The 17,869-nt window shown below is 34.8% G+C and overlaps 1 protein-coding gene across 5 annotated transcripts in view; it reads left to right on the top strand.

Annotated features, from left to right (window-relative positions):
- DENND1B (DENN domain containing 1B) overlaps positions 1 to 17,869 on the top strand; it is a 169,268-nt gene that overhangs the window by 57,777 nt on the left and 93,622 nt on the right. For all 5 annotated transcript variants that reach the window (XR_009959096.1, XM_062581396.1, XM_062581393.1 and 2 more), the window contains exons 4-5: positions 6,429 to 6,478; positions 15,780 to 15,899. Coding sequence is in view for 4 of the 5 variants with exons in the window: in XM_062581396.1 (XP_062437380.1) it covers positions 6,429 to 6,478; positions 15,780 to 15,899 (170 nt within the window). In the remaining variant the exon portion in view is untranslated. The remainder of the gene's footprint in view (positions 1 to 6,428; positions 6,479 to 15,779; positions 15,900 to 17,869) is intronic.

Consider the following 17,869-nt stretch of genomic DNA (forward strand, 5'->3'; position numbering starts at 1 on the left):
AGTAATTTTTTTTAACATGAATTTTACAAGAAAATTCTAAATTATATTTATACTTTAAAAATATAAGGAAATAAGAGCCAAAATTATTTTAAAAATGTATTTCAGAGTACTGTGGTTTCCAAAAAACAAAGCCATATGATTTAATGGTTTATTCTTTCAACTGTACTGTAACCTTAAAGTACATTTTCTCATTTTTGTCTCAGAAGAGCTGTGCAGCTCTGCCCTAACACATTTGCATTTAATAAGCTAAATTTTTTATATTATTCTTCACCTTATGTGAGTAAGAAGAGTGTTTAGAAAGCAGCTGATAAATTTCTTACTCTACAGAATTACTGCATAACCATAGAATGATGCACGTTGGAGAAGGGCATGTAGGAGTTAGTTGAGGAGGCCTGATAGTGACTTCCATAGTTTGGACCTTTGTACTTCTGTGAATGTAATCTTAGGTTAGAATTTCCTACCATTCCAACTGTTTGGGATTTTTTATATATATATATATGTATATGTATACACACACACACACACGCATATATATGCGTGTGTGTGTATTTGTGTGTACGTGTGTATTTAGATATGTGTATATATATGTAGCTACATTTTTCTGATGAGATTTTTAGCAGAGGTAACAACTGAGTCTTTGAAATATAACTACTGCTGCCAGCTTCACATGGTGCCTGCTGTGGGTATGTGCAGCTTCTGAGAAAGGAAAAAGAAAAATCATGGGAGAGCACAGAGCAGCTTGCCTTTTCATTGACTGCTTTATGTCACAGCATAAGAATTTTACCCTGGTAGAGTCTTTATGATGAAGGGCTCAGCACCAGAAGATGCTAAGCAGTTGAGCTTTGATTCAAGAGTGAATTTAAATGTGTGCTTATTTTTAAGCATTTAAATATTCTTACTGAAGTCACTGATTAGAGTCAGAAATGTGTATCAAGACAAAGTCAAAAATATCTAGTAGGTCTCATTTGTTTGTATGATTGGACCAACAAAGTTTGAGTAATAATTATGAAAAGGAATACTGAAAAAGAGTCCCCTTAGATGAAAGATTAGAGAACAAATTGGGTTAAGAGTTGGAAATGGGAGCATGAGATGGAGAATTGAGTAAGGAAAACCGCTAAGAACAAGAGAGACCTACAACAAGCTATTTCAAGAAAAGAATTTTAAAGAGAAGTAAGCAGGGAGAGAACATTGTAGGAGAAAAAAAAATAAGGGTTGAAGGAGAGCTAGATGAAATACGAATGCTTATTGCTACTCTATTTTAGTAACAACAGAAAATGCAAGGAGACAATATTGAATGGAGTAGATAAAAAGGAGAGAAAAGATTGAGAAAAGAGAATATTTCTCTCAGTGAAAAGAGACCTTACAAAAATAAGGTAGAGAAATAAGAAAAAGACAAAACCCAGTAATATTGATGAGAAAGAAAACTGCTGAAGACAAAATGTTTTTATGGGGGGAAAAAAGTACAAAAACATTTTGCAACAAAGTTAATGACTATTTGTAGTCCTATAATTGATATTTCATTGGTAGATTTCTGTCTTGACACAAAATAAAGACTATATACATATAAACACTAGTTTATATGAATATTTTTGACAGCCTGGTCTAAATTCTGCAGTTAACAAATTGGAATTATTTTGGTTGCCACCTGTTTTCTTCCCCAGGCCATTCTGACGTGTCTTGGAAAGGCCACTGTGTGACTGTGTCTTGGTGCAAGACTATTCCTTTTCACTAAGAGATGCTCTTTCTTTTCTTTTCATCTATGTGTAAGTAGGAGGATCTAGTTGAGAATCTGCATGCTTTCTTGAGACCCAGTCTTCTGCTGCAGATCAAACACACAAATAGTTGGGAGGTAGCAAGACTCTTTCTAAAAACTTTTGTCAAAACCGCTGCTTGTGAAATAGTTCAGCTTTCTGGGATACATTAAGTATTCCTTTCACAAGGATACACTTGCAAAAAGCCAGGTTCCCTTTCTCCCGCATTTAAATGCAGACTTGCAGAAATAAGAAATAAAGTAAAAAGAAAGAGATAGGTAATAAGAAAAAAAGCAGTAAAGCTGAATAGTTCCCACATCTCTCTAACCTTAGAAAAAACTCTAGTTAAGCTTCAGTACTTTCAGTAGTATAATATTAAGTGATGAACTTAAATTTCTGTTGATTCATCTACCTGAAGAGTAATAACCAATTGAAGTGCCTAAGTTAAAAAACCTACTCATATCTGTACAGAGATATGGCAATTTGTTAATTCTGTAATATATTGTAAATCTGGTACAAATTTCCTATGGAGAAGGCTCTTAGGCCTTCTTTCAGTTGTAGTGAGATCACATGGTGTTTGTTGAAGTGGAAAAAGAAATTAGTACCCTTCCAAGTCTCTGTGCTCTACATTGTATACAACTGTGTGTTTATAGATGTGTGTATTTCAGGTATGTGTTTTAATTTCAGATTACCAAATTAATAGTCAGAACATCATATATACCTGCTTTCCTAAGATGACACAATTTACACATCTTTATAGAATTTCATTACTCTGCCTTGTTGAATAAAATTATAAAAAATGAAATACAGCAAAATTCTGTCTTCATTAAGTAAAGAAAGTCCTGTCAGTTATCTTAGTAGGGTTAAGGTATCTTCCGGTATACCTGTTTCTAGCACACTTTGAGGGTGCAAAGTGATACTGTACTGTTCTGGTGCTTTGAATTTCTGATCATAGAAAAATGGGTCAGTTCTTGGTTGATAACTACAAATAGAACAGTTTGCAATACTGATTATTGACTTTGTACAGTCATGAAAGTTACCTATGCTTACAACAACTGATTGTATTAATGTTAAAAAAGAAAAAAAAAAAAAATCCTGTCTTGTCTTTTCTTCTTAGTTACGAATTTGGTATATATCTTGAATCTAACAAATGCAGCTGACCAGGGTAAGACTACGAGTCAGGAGCTTTTATACAGAAAATTGTCTTTTTGTGTGAGTTAAGAAGTATCCTCAACTGCCTTTTACAATATAAGTAAAGTGATTATGCACAAAATTACCTGTATAGGTATAAAAATAAGCAAGGAACAGTAAATAATTATGACACTTTAGGGTTCTGTAATGCTATCTCTCTGTGGAAAGCTGCTTGCCAGAGAGTGTGACCAAGCCAGAGAGGAGGTGTGCAATTCAGTTGGTAAAAGTGAACTCATAAAACTACTGGACCATAAACCCAAGAGAAGACAAGTTTATACTGCTGTGGTATAGGCATAAATGAAAATTATTCTTAGGTACCATTTCCATTTTCTTCGAGTTTTATGTGAAGGAAACAGTATGCTGTAGTTCAGGTGGTGTTAATTTTATGATTTTATTATTCTTTCTATGGGAGCTTGTCTAAGAAAAGAAGTAGATATCCTTTGATGTAGCAATTAAGCTAAATTGTGTGTGCAACTCCGTAAGTTGTTTAAAACAAATACATAATTTTCTGTTTGTTTCAATACAGCAACGTTACCTTTATTCCCCTTTATTTCCTTGTAAAATAAGTGTATTTCCATTGTAAAATAGTAATCATTTTTTGAAGGGACTAAAACTGTGAGATCCAAAGGTGGAAATAATCACTGGACATGTGAATCAAGGATATTTTGCCTTTGGAAGACTTGTGCAAGCTTTTATCTTCAGGAATAAACACATACTTTTATTTAGCTCATGAAATGGAAGACAATAAATAATGTTGTTATTTTTCTGAGGATGTGTATTTTGACTTGGGAGGATGTGCTGGCTGAGTTACAGGTCCTTGAAAATGATGACCCAGGTTCAAGTTTTATTCAAGAATATCAAAAGTATCAGCTGTAATTGTACACTAATACTTAGTGTGTATGTGAATGGGTATATTACATACTCATTTGCATTTTAAATATGTCTAGAAGCATCTTGGGGGCATCTCGTTTTCTTCCATTTTAAAAAGCTGAATAACACCTGTAATTAAGAGAGAAAATTGAGCCCTGGAAGCTAGGTAGGACTTCCATCTATTGATCTGTGTAAACCCGGCTTATGCTGTCAGGGGAGAAGCAGTCAACTGCTGAGCTGCTTTGTCACTGACATAAGCTGAGAGAGGGTTTTTTTTTTTTTTTTTTTTTTTTTTTTTTTTTTTTTTTGTCTATACTGTTTATACACCAGTCTATAGACCTGCTGGCTGGTTGAATTTTAAAGAGTGCGGAGGTTTAAAGATTTGTCCCCTGAGGGATGCTCCTGCCAGTTGGGAAGCGAGCTGAGGCTGGTGTGCAGAAGTTGTGTGCACGTGTGCTTGCTGGGGGAGGGCCAGGAGGCAGAGCTACAAGGAAAATACTGTATTGCATTCGAGTCTGGAAAATGCTGCAAAACATGCTGATATTTTCCAAATTGTTCAGTCAAAATATTAATACCTTTATTTTGTTTTTTCTTTGTGTGATAATTGACTCTAAGAGAATGCAATGGGAAACTTAACTTCCATACCCATTTAAAATCAGTCTTAAGCTCACCAGGCGGCAAGTAAAATCCTTAATGTTAAAGAGAAAATCACTTCCTATAGCGTAAGAACAGGTGAAGATTTGGAAAGAGAATTTAAAAAGAGTATAAAAAATATTTCTTTGGAACAGGAAATTCAAGGTTTATGAGGCTGAAATAAGAGACTATTTGGAAACGCCTAAGAAATTTTTAACTGGCCTGTTCTGCTAACTTTCTTTTAGTAGAGTTTATTTTTACTACCACCAACACCATTTATGCTCGTTTCCTACATACGTGAATTCAAATATTTATATACTGTCTTTGTATTTTGCTCCCCTCACTTCCACAGAGACCATTCACAGTAGTCAGACTGGTGCTTGAGCAGTAGTTTCCTTTGGAGAATATTACTTGTACTACTACTTAAAAAGGAATTTTCATAATTAAGTTAATATACTTTCCCAAAACGCAACATGTTGCTTTCAAACCTCTCTTTATCTGTGACATGAGAAAGTAAAAGTTCAAAAAATTCCTTGCTCTCTCTTCTGTAACTTAGAAATTTTTTAAAAAAAGTCTTTTCATTTTGTACCGTATGATGATTTATTAAGGCAAACCATTAGCTTTTAAAATATTGTAACTAATGCATGCACGTTGTGTTTAGAGGCTTTTTTCAACTGTTCATCCATTGCTCATTAACTGGCATAGATTTTTCATGTTTTACACTATCCACTGAACCTTGCAAATATTTGAGGTAAATGATGGTTACGGTGTATAGGAATTTAAATACATAATTTTCCCTAATGGGAATTGACTGTTCAACATACAGTAAATGGAGAATTCAGGTTGGAGAGTGCTGTCAGCTAAGATCAAGTTCTTAAATTTCTCTGGAAATTTGCAATCAGTATGCATTTTTCTGAAACACATATCCAGAGTAGGATAACTCTTTCAGTGTAGTTATGTTTGTTGGCTCAGTAACAAAATAAAATAAAATAAAAAAATAATCTTAGTTTTGCTTACTAACTTCATTGTTATCCACTATATCCTATTCTTAGCGGAAATGTTTCACGGAGGGTTTGTTTTCCCAGTTGGGAGCAAGGAAATAATTACTTTTTTCTGGGATCTTGTCAGGTCTCTGTTTAATATTAATTCGTATTTGTTGATAACAGATCTGATAATTCACATTTTTTTGAAGAAAAACATCAACTAGTTGGACAGAATTTTTATATTTTAGTTAACACATTTTATTTGCCACTAAACAGCTTCTTACATAAAATTGTGCAAGAAAGAGCAACAATTTCCTGTTATGCTATTGTCCAAACATAGCTTCGGTGGATTCCCCCCACGCTCTCCTTTAATAATAATGAGGTTTGCTTGTGAAAACCAAAGGGTTAATCATACAAATTTTTACTTTGGACTAACAGAAGATTTCCATCATTTTCAGCATTTCAGCATTTGACTATGAAACACGTATAGAGTTGTTATACCTCTCTGTAATTCATTCTACTGCCAACTTCATTCCCTTTTCTCTGCCTGCATTTTAATTGAAACAACATTTGTATTTTTGAGCCAGGATCTGTCAGAAGTCCCTGTGGCTAGTCTGTGGTACAAGTAGCAGCAGACGTGGCTTACCCATATGGTGTGGTGCTTCTTGTAAAATCCATATGGCCTTGTTGAAGGGAATCCCAGCGGGGATGTGAAGGGTGTTAATACCCTTCAGGCCAGGCCTTTCCCTCCTGGGGCTTCTATGGCATTGTCTTTGCAATCTGCCAAAGCACAAACTTAATTCCTTTTTAATAATCAATTATTTCAGTACGGGAGCCTGTGCTATATTTTTTCCTATCATATGTTTCTTGAATTTGTTGTTTGTTATGGGTGTTTGGGGATTTTTTTTTTTTTAAGCAAACTGTAGGGTAATTGCTCACAAATACAGATAAAAGCCATTTCAAAATTCTAGCTTTGTTTCTTTTTTATTTGTATTTACAGGAAGTGTTGAACAGTATTCCGAAGTTCTGCTTTCCTTTTGACATTGAAAGGTATGTGCTACAATTACTTATTTAAAAATATTTCACATAAAATGATATTTAAATGAAATGCAGGAAAGAGTGGAAGAAAATATGCTGTATTACATAAACTTGCACTTGTAGATGAGAAGAATATTTTTTGCCATTATTATTCAAGTATGTATGAAATTGTGTAGTAGGAAATTATCACAGCAAAATACAGCTTCTACAGAATTTTAGGAATATCTCTTTTGAGACAGAGGTACATTCTGGCTCAGTTTCCTCCAGTATAATTGTAAACACCATCTGTGTTAATATAACGATATAACATAGTTTCCTTCGAACAGCAAGCATCATAAAAAATGTTATGGTGCACCAGGATATAAAAACTCACTGAGCAGTACTGAAACCATGTTGTTTGAGTTCAAAGAAATTAAGACTTTAATTGCATGGAAGTAACTGAATATACCTTTTTTTTTTTTTCCCCTCAGAGTATAATCAAGACCATTATTTATAATTAATTAGTCCTTATTCTTATGGTATCAGTTGTAGTGTGGCTTCTATGTAATCCTGCCATTTAAAGTGTTCATGTAAAACATTTTTATTAATTAAAATATTTACTTGAGCTTGTCAAAGTGATTGATGGTAAGTAATTTTAATCGATTGTACTGACTCAGTTTGGAAAACTGATACTGTCTGAATCAGCAAAGATTGTGTTAACAGCTTGATTTGCATAATTAATGAAAGATACAGCCAGGTAGCCTGCAGGCTGAAATAGTTTCTGAACATTGGCATCAGATTTACATGGAGACTTGAGAGATGAGGGCCCCAAATAGAAGCTGCTACATGTGGAGCAAAAGATGGCTTGTGTATAGGGGAATAAAGAGAAGGTTGGCAGATAAACACACTGTCAAAATATATATCTTCATAAACACAACTTCTCTAAAGTAAACTGGGTTCACTTAGTCTTTTATATTTGAATTTAATTCAGTTCTTTGTTTTTTGAACTGGTTAAGCACACTGTTGTTTAAGCTGTTCTAATGTTCAACTAATATGGTTGTCAGTGTTGGCTTTAGAGCATCAAAATCTTGAATGTACTTAAGATATGTACAGAACTCTGTTTAAAATTGGTAATGAGGATGCATAATGGAAATAAAATCTGAGGATAGCAGAAATAGGTGAGGTTCTATTGCTGCCATCCAGTGGTAAGAACATAATAATCAGTGGCGGCAAATAATTATTTTTGCAGGTAACTGATGTGTTAACTTTTTGTTGCACTGTTCAGAAGACGATTATGGTTGTATGAGACTGTTACGCTTAAACAGTAACATGTGGAAGTGTATGAATTTATAACATAGCTAGCTACATATTTTAACTGAGTATCCCCAGTAAGAAGAAAAAAGAGAGGACAAAATAGTTGTGGGATTTATGTTGTTTATCTGTTAATAGCCTTCCTCCCTCCCTGCTGCCCTGACTTCTGACTCTTGACCTATACACCCATGTTTGACTGAAAGGCAGCAAACTTAGAGATAATGAATTTCTGCACATTTCATGAAAAATAGCATTTGGGCAAATAAAAGAGAGACTCTTGAAAGCTGAGGAATACTAACAAGGGGAAAAAAATCACTTGGGCTACCTGGCCTCCCACCTGGCCAGGCGCAGCTTCTAGCTTGGCTGGTAGTTGGGACCTGAGTCTTAGGGGATTGTGGGGAACCAGAAGCAAGGAGGGTGTAAAAGGACATGGGCAAGGAGAAGGATTAGAGCTCTTGTGGGAAGAAGGCTAGAAACACAGAAAACTAATTCATGAATGCAGACTGCTGCTTAATCAACAACCTATCTGTGCCAACAACTTCCTGCCTGTAAGGTGTATTTATTTGCTACTGACTCCAGGCATTTTCTGTAGTGTATAATATTACCGAAGTGTTTTTGTTCAGTTGTGTTTGCTTTTTCAAAGTTTTATTTGTTGGTTTGAAATCTGAAGGGATAAAGATAAGTATTGAAAAAAACAATGCTGTAAATACCTTTTATAAGGCTTTTGTCAAAGAGTAATGGAAATCTCTGATACGACAGAAACATTAGAGATTTTTTACTAGGCATAAATGTGCCTTTAGCTTGTTTAGTGAAAATTGGAGATATATATCACTGGAGATATATCTATGTATCTATATCTATATATCTTCTATGATATTTAGATACATATATCTGTATATCATACATATGCATACATATATACATACACGCACACACACACACATATATATATAAAAAAATTTTGCATAGGAGACCATATGGGAACCACAATAGACTATATACATAATGTCCCCCAAGTATTTTATAGACAGTTTCAACAACAATTTTTGTACAGAAGGCTGTGATTGAAATGAGACGGAAAAGTTTCTATTTAATTCATTAAGCGTATTGTACACTAAATAACATAGTTTCTCAAAACTGTATTATGTATATTATACATATATATATACACCACTTCAAGCAATATTTGCTATCTGATCCTAGTAAGAACTAGCAATACGAAAGTGGTAACTCCCAGTGGTGCTGCTGATAAAGATATCTAGGGAAAAAAATTGTGAATCTGTTCCATAGATTGCTTTGGTGCTTTTTAGTACTATACAGGAGAGTTTGAGGATGTGGCCTGTCTTTTCTGTTAAATAAGCAAATAAAAATCATTTAAGTGGGGAAATCTGTGTTCTTCAAATTATGGTAATAGCAAAGTTAAACCTGTTCAAGTACGGTTGTTGAGTCTGTAGTCATGTATTTTACTTCCTCCACCTCACCTGTACCTAATTAGAGAATAAATTGAAAACTGAATGAGATGGGAACATGTATTCGATTTTGATTTATTCACTAGACTGCAATGACTATGGACATAGATTCAAGTTTGTTTCCAGCTGTTTGATACAGCTATTACATCATCTCACCAGACCAGTTTACTTATCTTTTGTGTAGATGTAGTAAATAGCTGCATGCTGTTCATTCTAATTATCAAAAGAGCTGGTCGTGAAAAATCTGTAGATAATTCATGCTAAATTTAACCTGAAAGGCAAGCAAAAAAGGCACAGTGATATGATGTACTGACCATGATTTAAGCTGGATGTTTTATTTATCAATTTTTATTGAAAGCAAGCACATAATTTCATTACAGATACTTACGACCTAATTTTTATTTTTGAGGGATAAAGAAATGAATTAGAGAATTTCTTCAGTGTTTACTCAGAGAACCTATGTCTTTTTTGTGAATAAATGGTTTTAGACTTCCTAAATAGCACAAGTGTTTAGTATTTTAGTAGTTTGTTTGTAGACATTTTACATTTTTCCCTTTTTTTCTGGTACAGGATTCCTTTCTTTTTTCCTTTCCATACGGAGTAGGAGGATTGTTCATATGAAATTGGAGAGTTAGAGCATAGAGGCTTTCAAGAGTTCTTTTTAAGGTTTGCTAAACTAATTTTGATGTGTCAGAAAAATGCACCTTGTCCTTTCTCTTGTTCCTTAAACTTTATCCAAAATTTTATCTTTCTGATTTACTTCAGTTATTTTCTCAATGATCTTCAATATTTTCACTCTCAACCTAAAACACATGTCTAAGTTTGCAGAGCCCAAGTCCGGACCTTGGATTCGTCAGTGGTTTGGCTGGATGATCACTGAGTGTGGATATTCTCCTGTTGTTCTTTTTGGCACCAATTCAGACTCCGTCCTAAGCTGCACTTTGTCACTGCTTGACCCCTCCCTTCATCTCTGCTTTGAATCTCCTCTCATATGTCTTCCTCTCTTTCTTTCCATTTCTCTGCTTTTTCCTTTTCAGGATGCTTTCCTTCTATGAGCACGTAGCATGCGTGCCTTTTTAGGTAAAATACTTTGAAACTAGTCCCTAAAACCAGCATGGAGGCAATGCTATGTAACTCATTAATTTTACCTACTGTGCTCACTAGATCACGTGGAAGTGCTACATTTTGGAGCCTAGAAGTAGCCATATTGCTGGTATTATAGGAAGATTTCTCATTAGCAGTAAGATATCAATAAATATGATGCTGTGCATATTATTTCATTCATGATCTATCAGAATCAATCAGTGGTGACAGTGAGAATGACAGCACTTCCACCCTCCTGTGTCTGTCTGATGCTGTTTCTGTTGATATTTTTGGTAAAAGTCTGTGTAGAAACACAGGTATGATCAAGGCAATGTATGAGGAAAACAACAGTAATAGAGATCACTGGATTTGTAGATCTTGTGAAATATAATTATAATGCATTTTACACAAAAATTTTACTTTGAAAGTATATTTCAATCTGTATGGAGAAAAATGTAAAAATTATTATATATAGTGTTTCCCATATACTTTAGTCACTTCAATGAATGATTAGCTGTGGCCTCAGAAATAATATTTTTACATATTGGATGTGCATTGGATATACATACACATAGACATATACATACTTTATCTAGATACATTATTTGTGTATATATGAATATAACATTTATATGAGATAAGTCTTGTTAAGAATAGATTGCAATGTGAACTGTGCGCACTACAAAGGAGTATAAAAATTGCTTTTGAATTTTGGTTATATGTATTCTGTTTATGTGCAGAAATGGAATTGTATCAAAGGAAATCTGTACATACAGAGAGGAAGCCACAGTGCGCCCTGATAAGTGCAGCATCATAAGGTGGTCAGGATGGAGCAAGCTTGTCTTGCAATTTAAGTACAGCCGATAAGACTCACAAAGATAGGGACATTAGTAAGTGGTAGTTTCTCTTTTACAGATTAATTGTGGTTGCTTTTAATGCTTGCGCTTGCATTGTTTTGAAACTACAACCTCACTTCTAAGGTAAACATGCTTTTTATTTGTGGGAATTTCTGACTTTAGTGGTAGCTTTATACGTTTCGATATTGTCTATTTTTCTTTCTATTTAATTTCTTTCTGAAGTGCAAGAATTTGGTGTTTCTAGGAAGCAGAGCTCAATTAAGATAATTCAAGTGCTTCGCACAGAGACCCAAGCAGTAGAGCTATGGATCGTGGATTGGAATCAGAGGTGTGCGAAGATGAACAGAGTCTGAAGTTTAGATTTGGGGCTAGTAGTTAGTTGAAGGTGACAGCCCAGCTGAGGCTTACTGTTTCCCCAGTCTCTCAGTCAGCTTGTACCCCCTACCTTAACATCTCTTTTTTAAATTCCAGCTTGAAAATGTCTCTGATCTATACTATGATTTAGGAAGAATTAGGGTAAATAATTAGTACATTTTGCTTTTCATCATCAGACTAGGAGATGAGATGTATTTAGAATTTTCAATTTTTTTTGTAGCAGCTGTTTGAACTTTAATCTGAATCATACTTTAACCATTGATTTCTGTTGGCCAAATATATGTACGTAACACCTTATTAATGATTTATTATACTATAATTAATGATAACTTTCTTTTCTTAAAAAATCAAAATCTATGTTCCCATGTATAAAATATTCCCCATTTTGAGATTTTAAAAATCTCTATCCAAGATTCAACAAAGTCCTTTAGAAAAGGCCTAACACTTGAAAAAAGAATCACTTCAAACTGTATTTTGTGTCCCAAACGGGTTGATTTGGAAGAACAGCTCTTTTAGAGAGCAAAAGGGGTAAATTAGTGATTAGATACGCTGCTTCTCATGCAAGGAGGTGATTTAATTCCTGCTTTAATTAACTCAAGGCAATCTTAAAATTAGGCTCAAACAATGACTATAGTGTAAATAAAAAAAATCTTTAAAATGACTCCTTAACTACTCCATGAGGTCTAAAGAGGCTTTTCTTCATTGTGTAGATATGTATTTAGAAAAATTTAAAAACTTATAGTGAACTGTAATAACCTTGAAAGAGCCCATTGTAGTCTACAGAGTTAATAGGTGTTTACACACATTCTTCACTATTAATGATTTATTGTTGTTAAACAAGATTAAATGTAGGCATGCTTTGCAGGAGTTGGTAGTAAGTAAAAACCAAAGCAGAGGAATGAGTGAGCAAAAGGTCAGTGACAGTTTATAACAATTTGTGTCTGCTCTCTCTGTGCGAGTGAGCAGATCCTGTTCTTTTGAAACAACCCGCTGGAGCAACTTTTGTTGAGTGTTTTTTAAACGTTTTACCTAGAGAATTTTTGTAGGTAATAATAACGTTTTACATATGGTGATTTTCATGTTAAGGAAATGTGTACAAGTATCTTCCAAGTTTTGCTAACAGTGTTAAGAGCTGTGAGGTGCTTCTGAAGTGGAGACCTGACTTCCAAAGAGTCTGAATTTGTCGAAGTGGGTAGGCACAAGCCTGGAGTCATGCAGTCCAAATTTGTCCACATTATAATATATACCGTAGGTATATAAAAACTATAGTGTTTACACTTTTTAACCTTTTTTGAATGTTTTATACAGCTTTACATTTTTTAACCTTTTTTGAATGCTTTATACATCTTTTATGGTATCTATTGACATAGAGAAGTTTCCAATCATCATTTCCTTATTTTGGTAAAGCTTAAATATAATCCCTTTTTCTTCTACTGAAGAGAAGCAAAAGTCCTTGCTGCCCCCAGATTTTGAACTGAGTGATCAAATTAGAAACCTGGAATTAATTCAATGCTTTAAGCTCTGATCTTAAAGTGTGAGGGACATAAACTTCTGTTAGTTGTTGCCTTGAAGCAAATGGGACCAAGTGCAAAATTCTGGGTTTTTGGAGGAGATTGAGTTTTTGCCCTGGAGTTTTTCTTGGTTGGAAAACCTGGAGTGTGCTGCTTAATGCTCTTTCTAAATACTGTAGGAAGCAGTTTTGAAGCTAAGCCATTTTTACACTTTGTCTGACCGTTGAAGCATGGAGTTGTATCTCTTAAACAAGCATATTGAGTTGGAGATAGCAAGATAGCATTGGAATTGCCTGTCACTGAACTGTCAAGATACTTTAATTTATCTGGACTATATTTTTATAGAGAGAAAATACAGGTCTTGTTTTTAAAATGTTTATGTGTAGTGATATATTTATGTGCTATTTAATACAATACTTCTGTGTCATTTTCAGATGTTGGGAAGGGAGGAGGCAAGTAAGTGTGAAAGCGAGACATCTTTACTGATGTGTTTTTTGGCTAAAGAATTGTTTCCCAAGTTGTAACCAAATACAGTCATTTGCCTGGAACAGTACATAGAAAGAAAAGATCCTATAGACTGGTATCTCTTAAGATCTATCTGAGTTAAGAGACCTCAGGTAACTCTGCTGGATGTGTGACACAGCATAACAGAAAGCCAGTCGTGGCTCCAGAGAGCTTGGAGTCTCGAGGGAGGTGCAGAGGGCGGGGAGAGGCGCAGGGCGGCAGGGACCGGGCCCCCCGTGCAAATGGCACTGTGCTATGGCTGGGGCGACCAGCGCGTCGACCACTGCTCAGGGACGCTGCCGGTGCCCGGGCCGTGTTGCGCTCAGGAAAGGGCTTAAGGGCTGTACTGTACTGCAGGTTTTAGATCTACTCTCAGGAATAAAGAACAAAATGTGAAGATGTGAAATAGTGAATTGGCTCATTGGCAGAGGGTTAATAAAATATTGTTATTGATGGCTCTCTGTTATATCAGATGTACTATACAGGCAGTCTGGTGGCAATGTAAAAGAACCTGAACAATGAAGTACTGAGTGGCAACCAGTGAGCATTTACTGTGTTTCAGGAGTAGATTAGGTTGTTCCTGGTTGTTGAAGACAAAGAAGGGAAGTATTTATCTTGATTATTTAATAACCTAGACAAAAAAAATCCGTAAATTAACATGGATTTCCAATGATTATATTGGTCTAAAAATATCTTGTAATGTAGTATGTGCTCAGCGGTGACTTTTGTTTGAGTCTAGCCACTGTGTGTTAAAGTGGGGCTGGACCAAACTGGAAGGTTATAAGGTCAGGTTCATGATGCCACTTCTTGACTAATGTTTAAGAATCTGTCTTTCATGCATTAGGCAGTATCATTTGCATGTGTTCCATCTAACTTCCTTTTCTCTTCAATCTCCTTTCTACTTTCTCCTTTCCCAGCGGAAAATTCTGTATTTTGTTTTATTTTGGTAGGATTTTTTTTTTTTAAATATGCATATTGCAGGAAATAAATGCATCATGCGCTTAGAATGTGCACAGTGCATTTCTTTGTGATAATCTTTATGATGCTTTGTTTAGATAGTGAGATTATTATGGTTCTCAGCTTCTGTGGGAATTCACTTCTAGCTTGATATCTAGGAATAGACCATATATGACGTATGTTAATCATGTCACTTACTGGCAGGTGTTTAGGTATTCTGCTGAAGAAGGTAACGTAGAAATGGGAAAAGAATAGAAGACAATAGAATTACAGACAGAACTGCTACATTTCGCATTTTTCAAACACCCTGCACTCCTCATTGTAACTTTGTTTTCATTTGCTTTTAACTATGCCTTATATTACCTCTTCTGGTTGAAAATGTCAAGTCTGCCTAAAGCTGATTTTCTTTGGGAGGTTTTGGAAAAGTGTAATGTGTATTTCAGTGAATAAACGTAGAAGATTAGACAGGAAGCTTTTGCATAAATTTGTTCTGTCTCAAGTGGTATGTGTTTTGATACAGTCTCAAAGATTTTATTATTTTAATTCTTCTACTGTTTGTTCCTGATTATTTTATGGCTTTTGAATTTCCTAAATAGAGTAAGTTTGTGCTTGGTAACACTGCACGCTGGTAAATGGACTTCAGATTATCATTGGATAATGGAAAAAAGGGAAGGACTAGTCTGGGGGAAAGTTAGAGGTCTAGTCAATATGGCTATTTTGGCAAAGAAATACACATTTCAGTGTCTGATGGATATCTTATGCCAAGCTGTTTAGGGCTTTAAAGATGAAATCTAAAATATGTATAATTTTGTTAATTTTGTTAGCAGAATTAGTTAAGATTTGTTAAGTATTTATTAAGTAAGATTTGTTAAGTATTCAATTAATATCATCAGTTTGTATTCACAATGTGTTTTTAGCTCTTTCTCAAGAAAGTTTCGTCTGTGATGCTAAATTAAATAAGTTTTGTGATTTTAAGCCTTTGCATTACTTACTGTTTTCCACAGTTGAGGTGTGCTCAGAGCCAGCAAGCTGTGGCAGACTTGTGCGGGTTCTGTTCAAGCCTCAGGAAAAGACTTTAGGGAATGCCCTTTCTCCTGAGGCCAGGGTGATTGAGCTCGGTAGTGTCTCTCTCAGACTGGCAATAGCGACTGGTAGCAGTCAGAGAGGAGGATAGCAAGGTCTGAGCACAAAACGATTGAAACCACAGACTTAAGTGGTAGTGTTTTTCATGATTTAGTGTTTTTACACTCTGTATTTAATTTTTCAGGGTGTCCCAAAACCAAGTAGGACAGCATTTTACCTTTGTGCTTACCGACATTGAAAGTAAACAAAGGTTTGGATTTTGCCGCCTGACATCAGGAGGCAAGGTCTGCCTCTGTATTCTGAGGTGAGTATAAGAAAAACTGAGTATAAAAAAACATAAGAAAACACGACCCTTTGAAAATCTTTAGATAATGATTTATACTTATCTAATGGTATATATCATTTCTCTACAATACTATACTTTTACCATTGATTTTTGGATGAAAAATAGTCTTAAACCCATGTAATAGATTTCTGAAAGAGGCTAAATAATTCTGTCTAACAGGAAATCTCTGCTTAAAAGCAGAGAACAATAAAATGCAGCTTTACAGGCTTTGAATGCTATGTGGATATTCTTACTTTGTAACGAAATCTTTGACAAGAAGCATCTAGTTGGATTGCTTACAGTAAGCTGATGTGCTATAGTGCTAAGTAGCTGACTTTCCTAGTGAGTCAACCTAATACTATCTTTAAAACTGATATTTTTTAACTATCAACATTTTCCTTATTTTTAGATTAACTGAAGCCTGTCAATGCACCAAAATGCAGTAGTTTGTATTTATTTACTCATGGGTCTAAGAAGGTTGTCTCAGAGTCAGTTTAACAATGTTCTAACACTGTTCTGTGCTGGCACTGTTTGTGAAAAAGTCTGGATATTCTACAGTGGCTATTCTGTCCTGGAAAATGTGGTTTTAGGTTGTCCCTTTTTTTCCATTATCTATGGCCAGATTATTTGTAATATGAGGAAAAACAGAGCTGGATTATTCTCAAGATACAACATACTGCTTTGTTGCAGAAGAGACACTAGAGATGAAGAAGTTGATGCCTGCAAAATACTTTGCTTTTTCCTCCTCCTCCTGTAGAATATTTTTTTTGCTAATGGAAAAAAAAAATCCAACTAGTCTTTTAGCTGTCCTAGGACGTTGCTCTGCTGTGCTTTTAATTAAAAGACAAGCAAACAAACCAAAAGTGCCACTCTAGAGTGGCAATATGAGCAGCATGTAAGACTTATTGAGAAAACAGGAACATCCAGTTTCGCAACAAAATAGGAGAACAAGACTGAAGTATAATTGCCTTCAAAATGATTCGCCAAATACATAAGATGAGAAAGGAGCCATCTGCTATCAAAGAGCTGAAGCCGTTGGCAGCAGAGAATACTCATGTGCAATACCCATGACATTGGCACTTTGGAGGATACTCATGACTAAATTAGGAAGCTTATGGAGAAAAGCAGGTGATCAGGCATTTGGACAATGTGGAGGTCATGGAGTTATGGGAAATGCCATTAGTCTTGACTGCATCGGTTAGGGAGATCCACCCAACACAAACATGTAAAAATATCAGACGGTTGAACGAGTATGGAGAGAAAAAGGACCAGACAATGTTAAAACGTGTAGAATAGTGTTGAAAATCATTGAAAATGTTTTTTCTGGTGTTCTAAACAGATTCTAATCCAATGTTGTAGGCCTGTACACTGGGCAAGTGATTAAAATGTTCTTTGGGCAAGTGATTTAAAAATAAGTTTTAAAAATATTATTTCTGTATAATAGGCAAAATAGCAAATAAGAAAGACTTTATCTTGAAAATTAACTGATTTTTATAGTCTTGACAATAATTCTGTAGTAATACTTGACAAAGATGTAATTTAAAAACTTTTTGGGCATATAATACTTAACCCATACCCTTTTCTCTGTGATAATTTTTGTTGGTGTATCTTGTTTAGGCCTAGAGAGGATTTCTGTACAATATGTACATTTTTTGTTTGTTTGTTTATTTTCTGAGCTAACCTTTTCTTCCCTCATGGAGTTAGAAATATATATATATATATATTTTTTTTTTGCTTGTACTCCTAATGCTGATGCACAGTCTGGCTTACTTGTAATGCTATAGTAACAAATGTGTAATCAGTTACAAACGTGCAAAGTACTAAATGAGATATTGCAAAGCAATGGAAGCAAATTCTCAGCTTGTGTAAATTGAGGTATTTCTTTTAACATTTCTACAGAAATATACATCAGCTAAAAATTATCCAATGGTCTGTTACTTGGCAGAAAT

Source organism: Rhea pennata, chromosome 8, assembly GCF_028389875.1.
Source record: "Rhea pennata isolate bPtePen1 chromosome 8, bPtePen1.pri, whole genome shotgun sequence".
Lineage (NCBI taxonomy): Eukaryota > Metazoa > Chordata > Aves > Rheiformes > Rheidae > Rhea > Rhea pennata.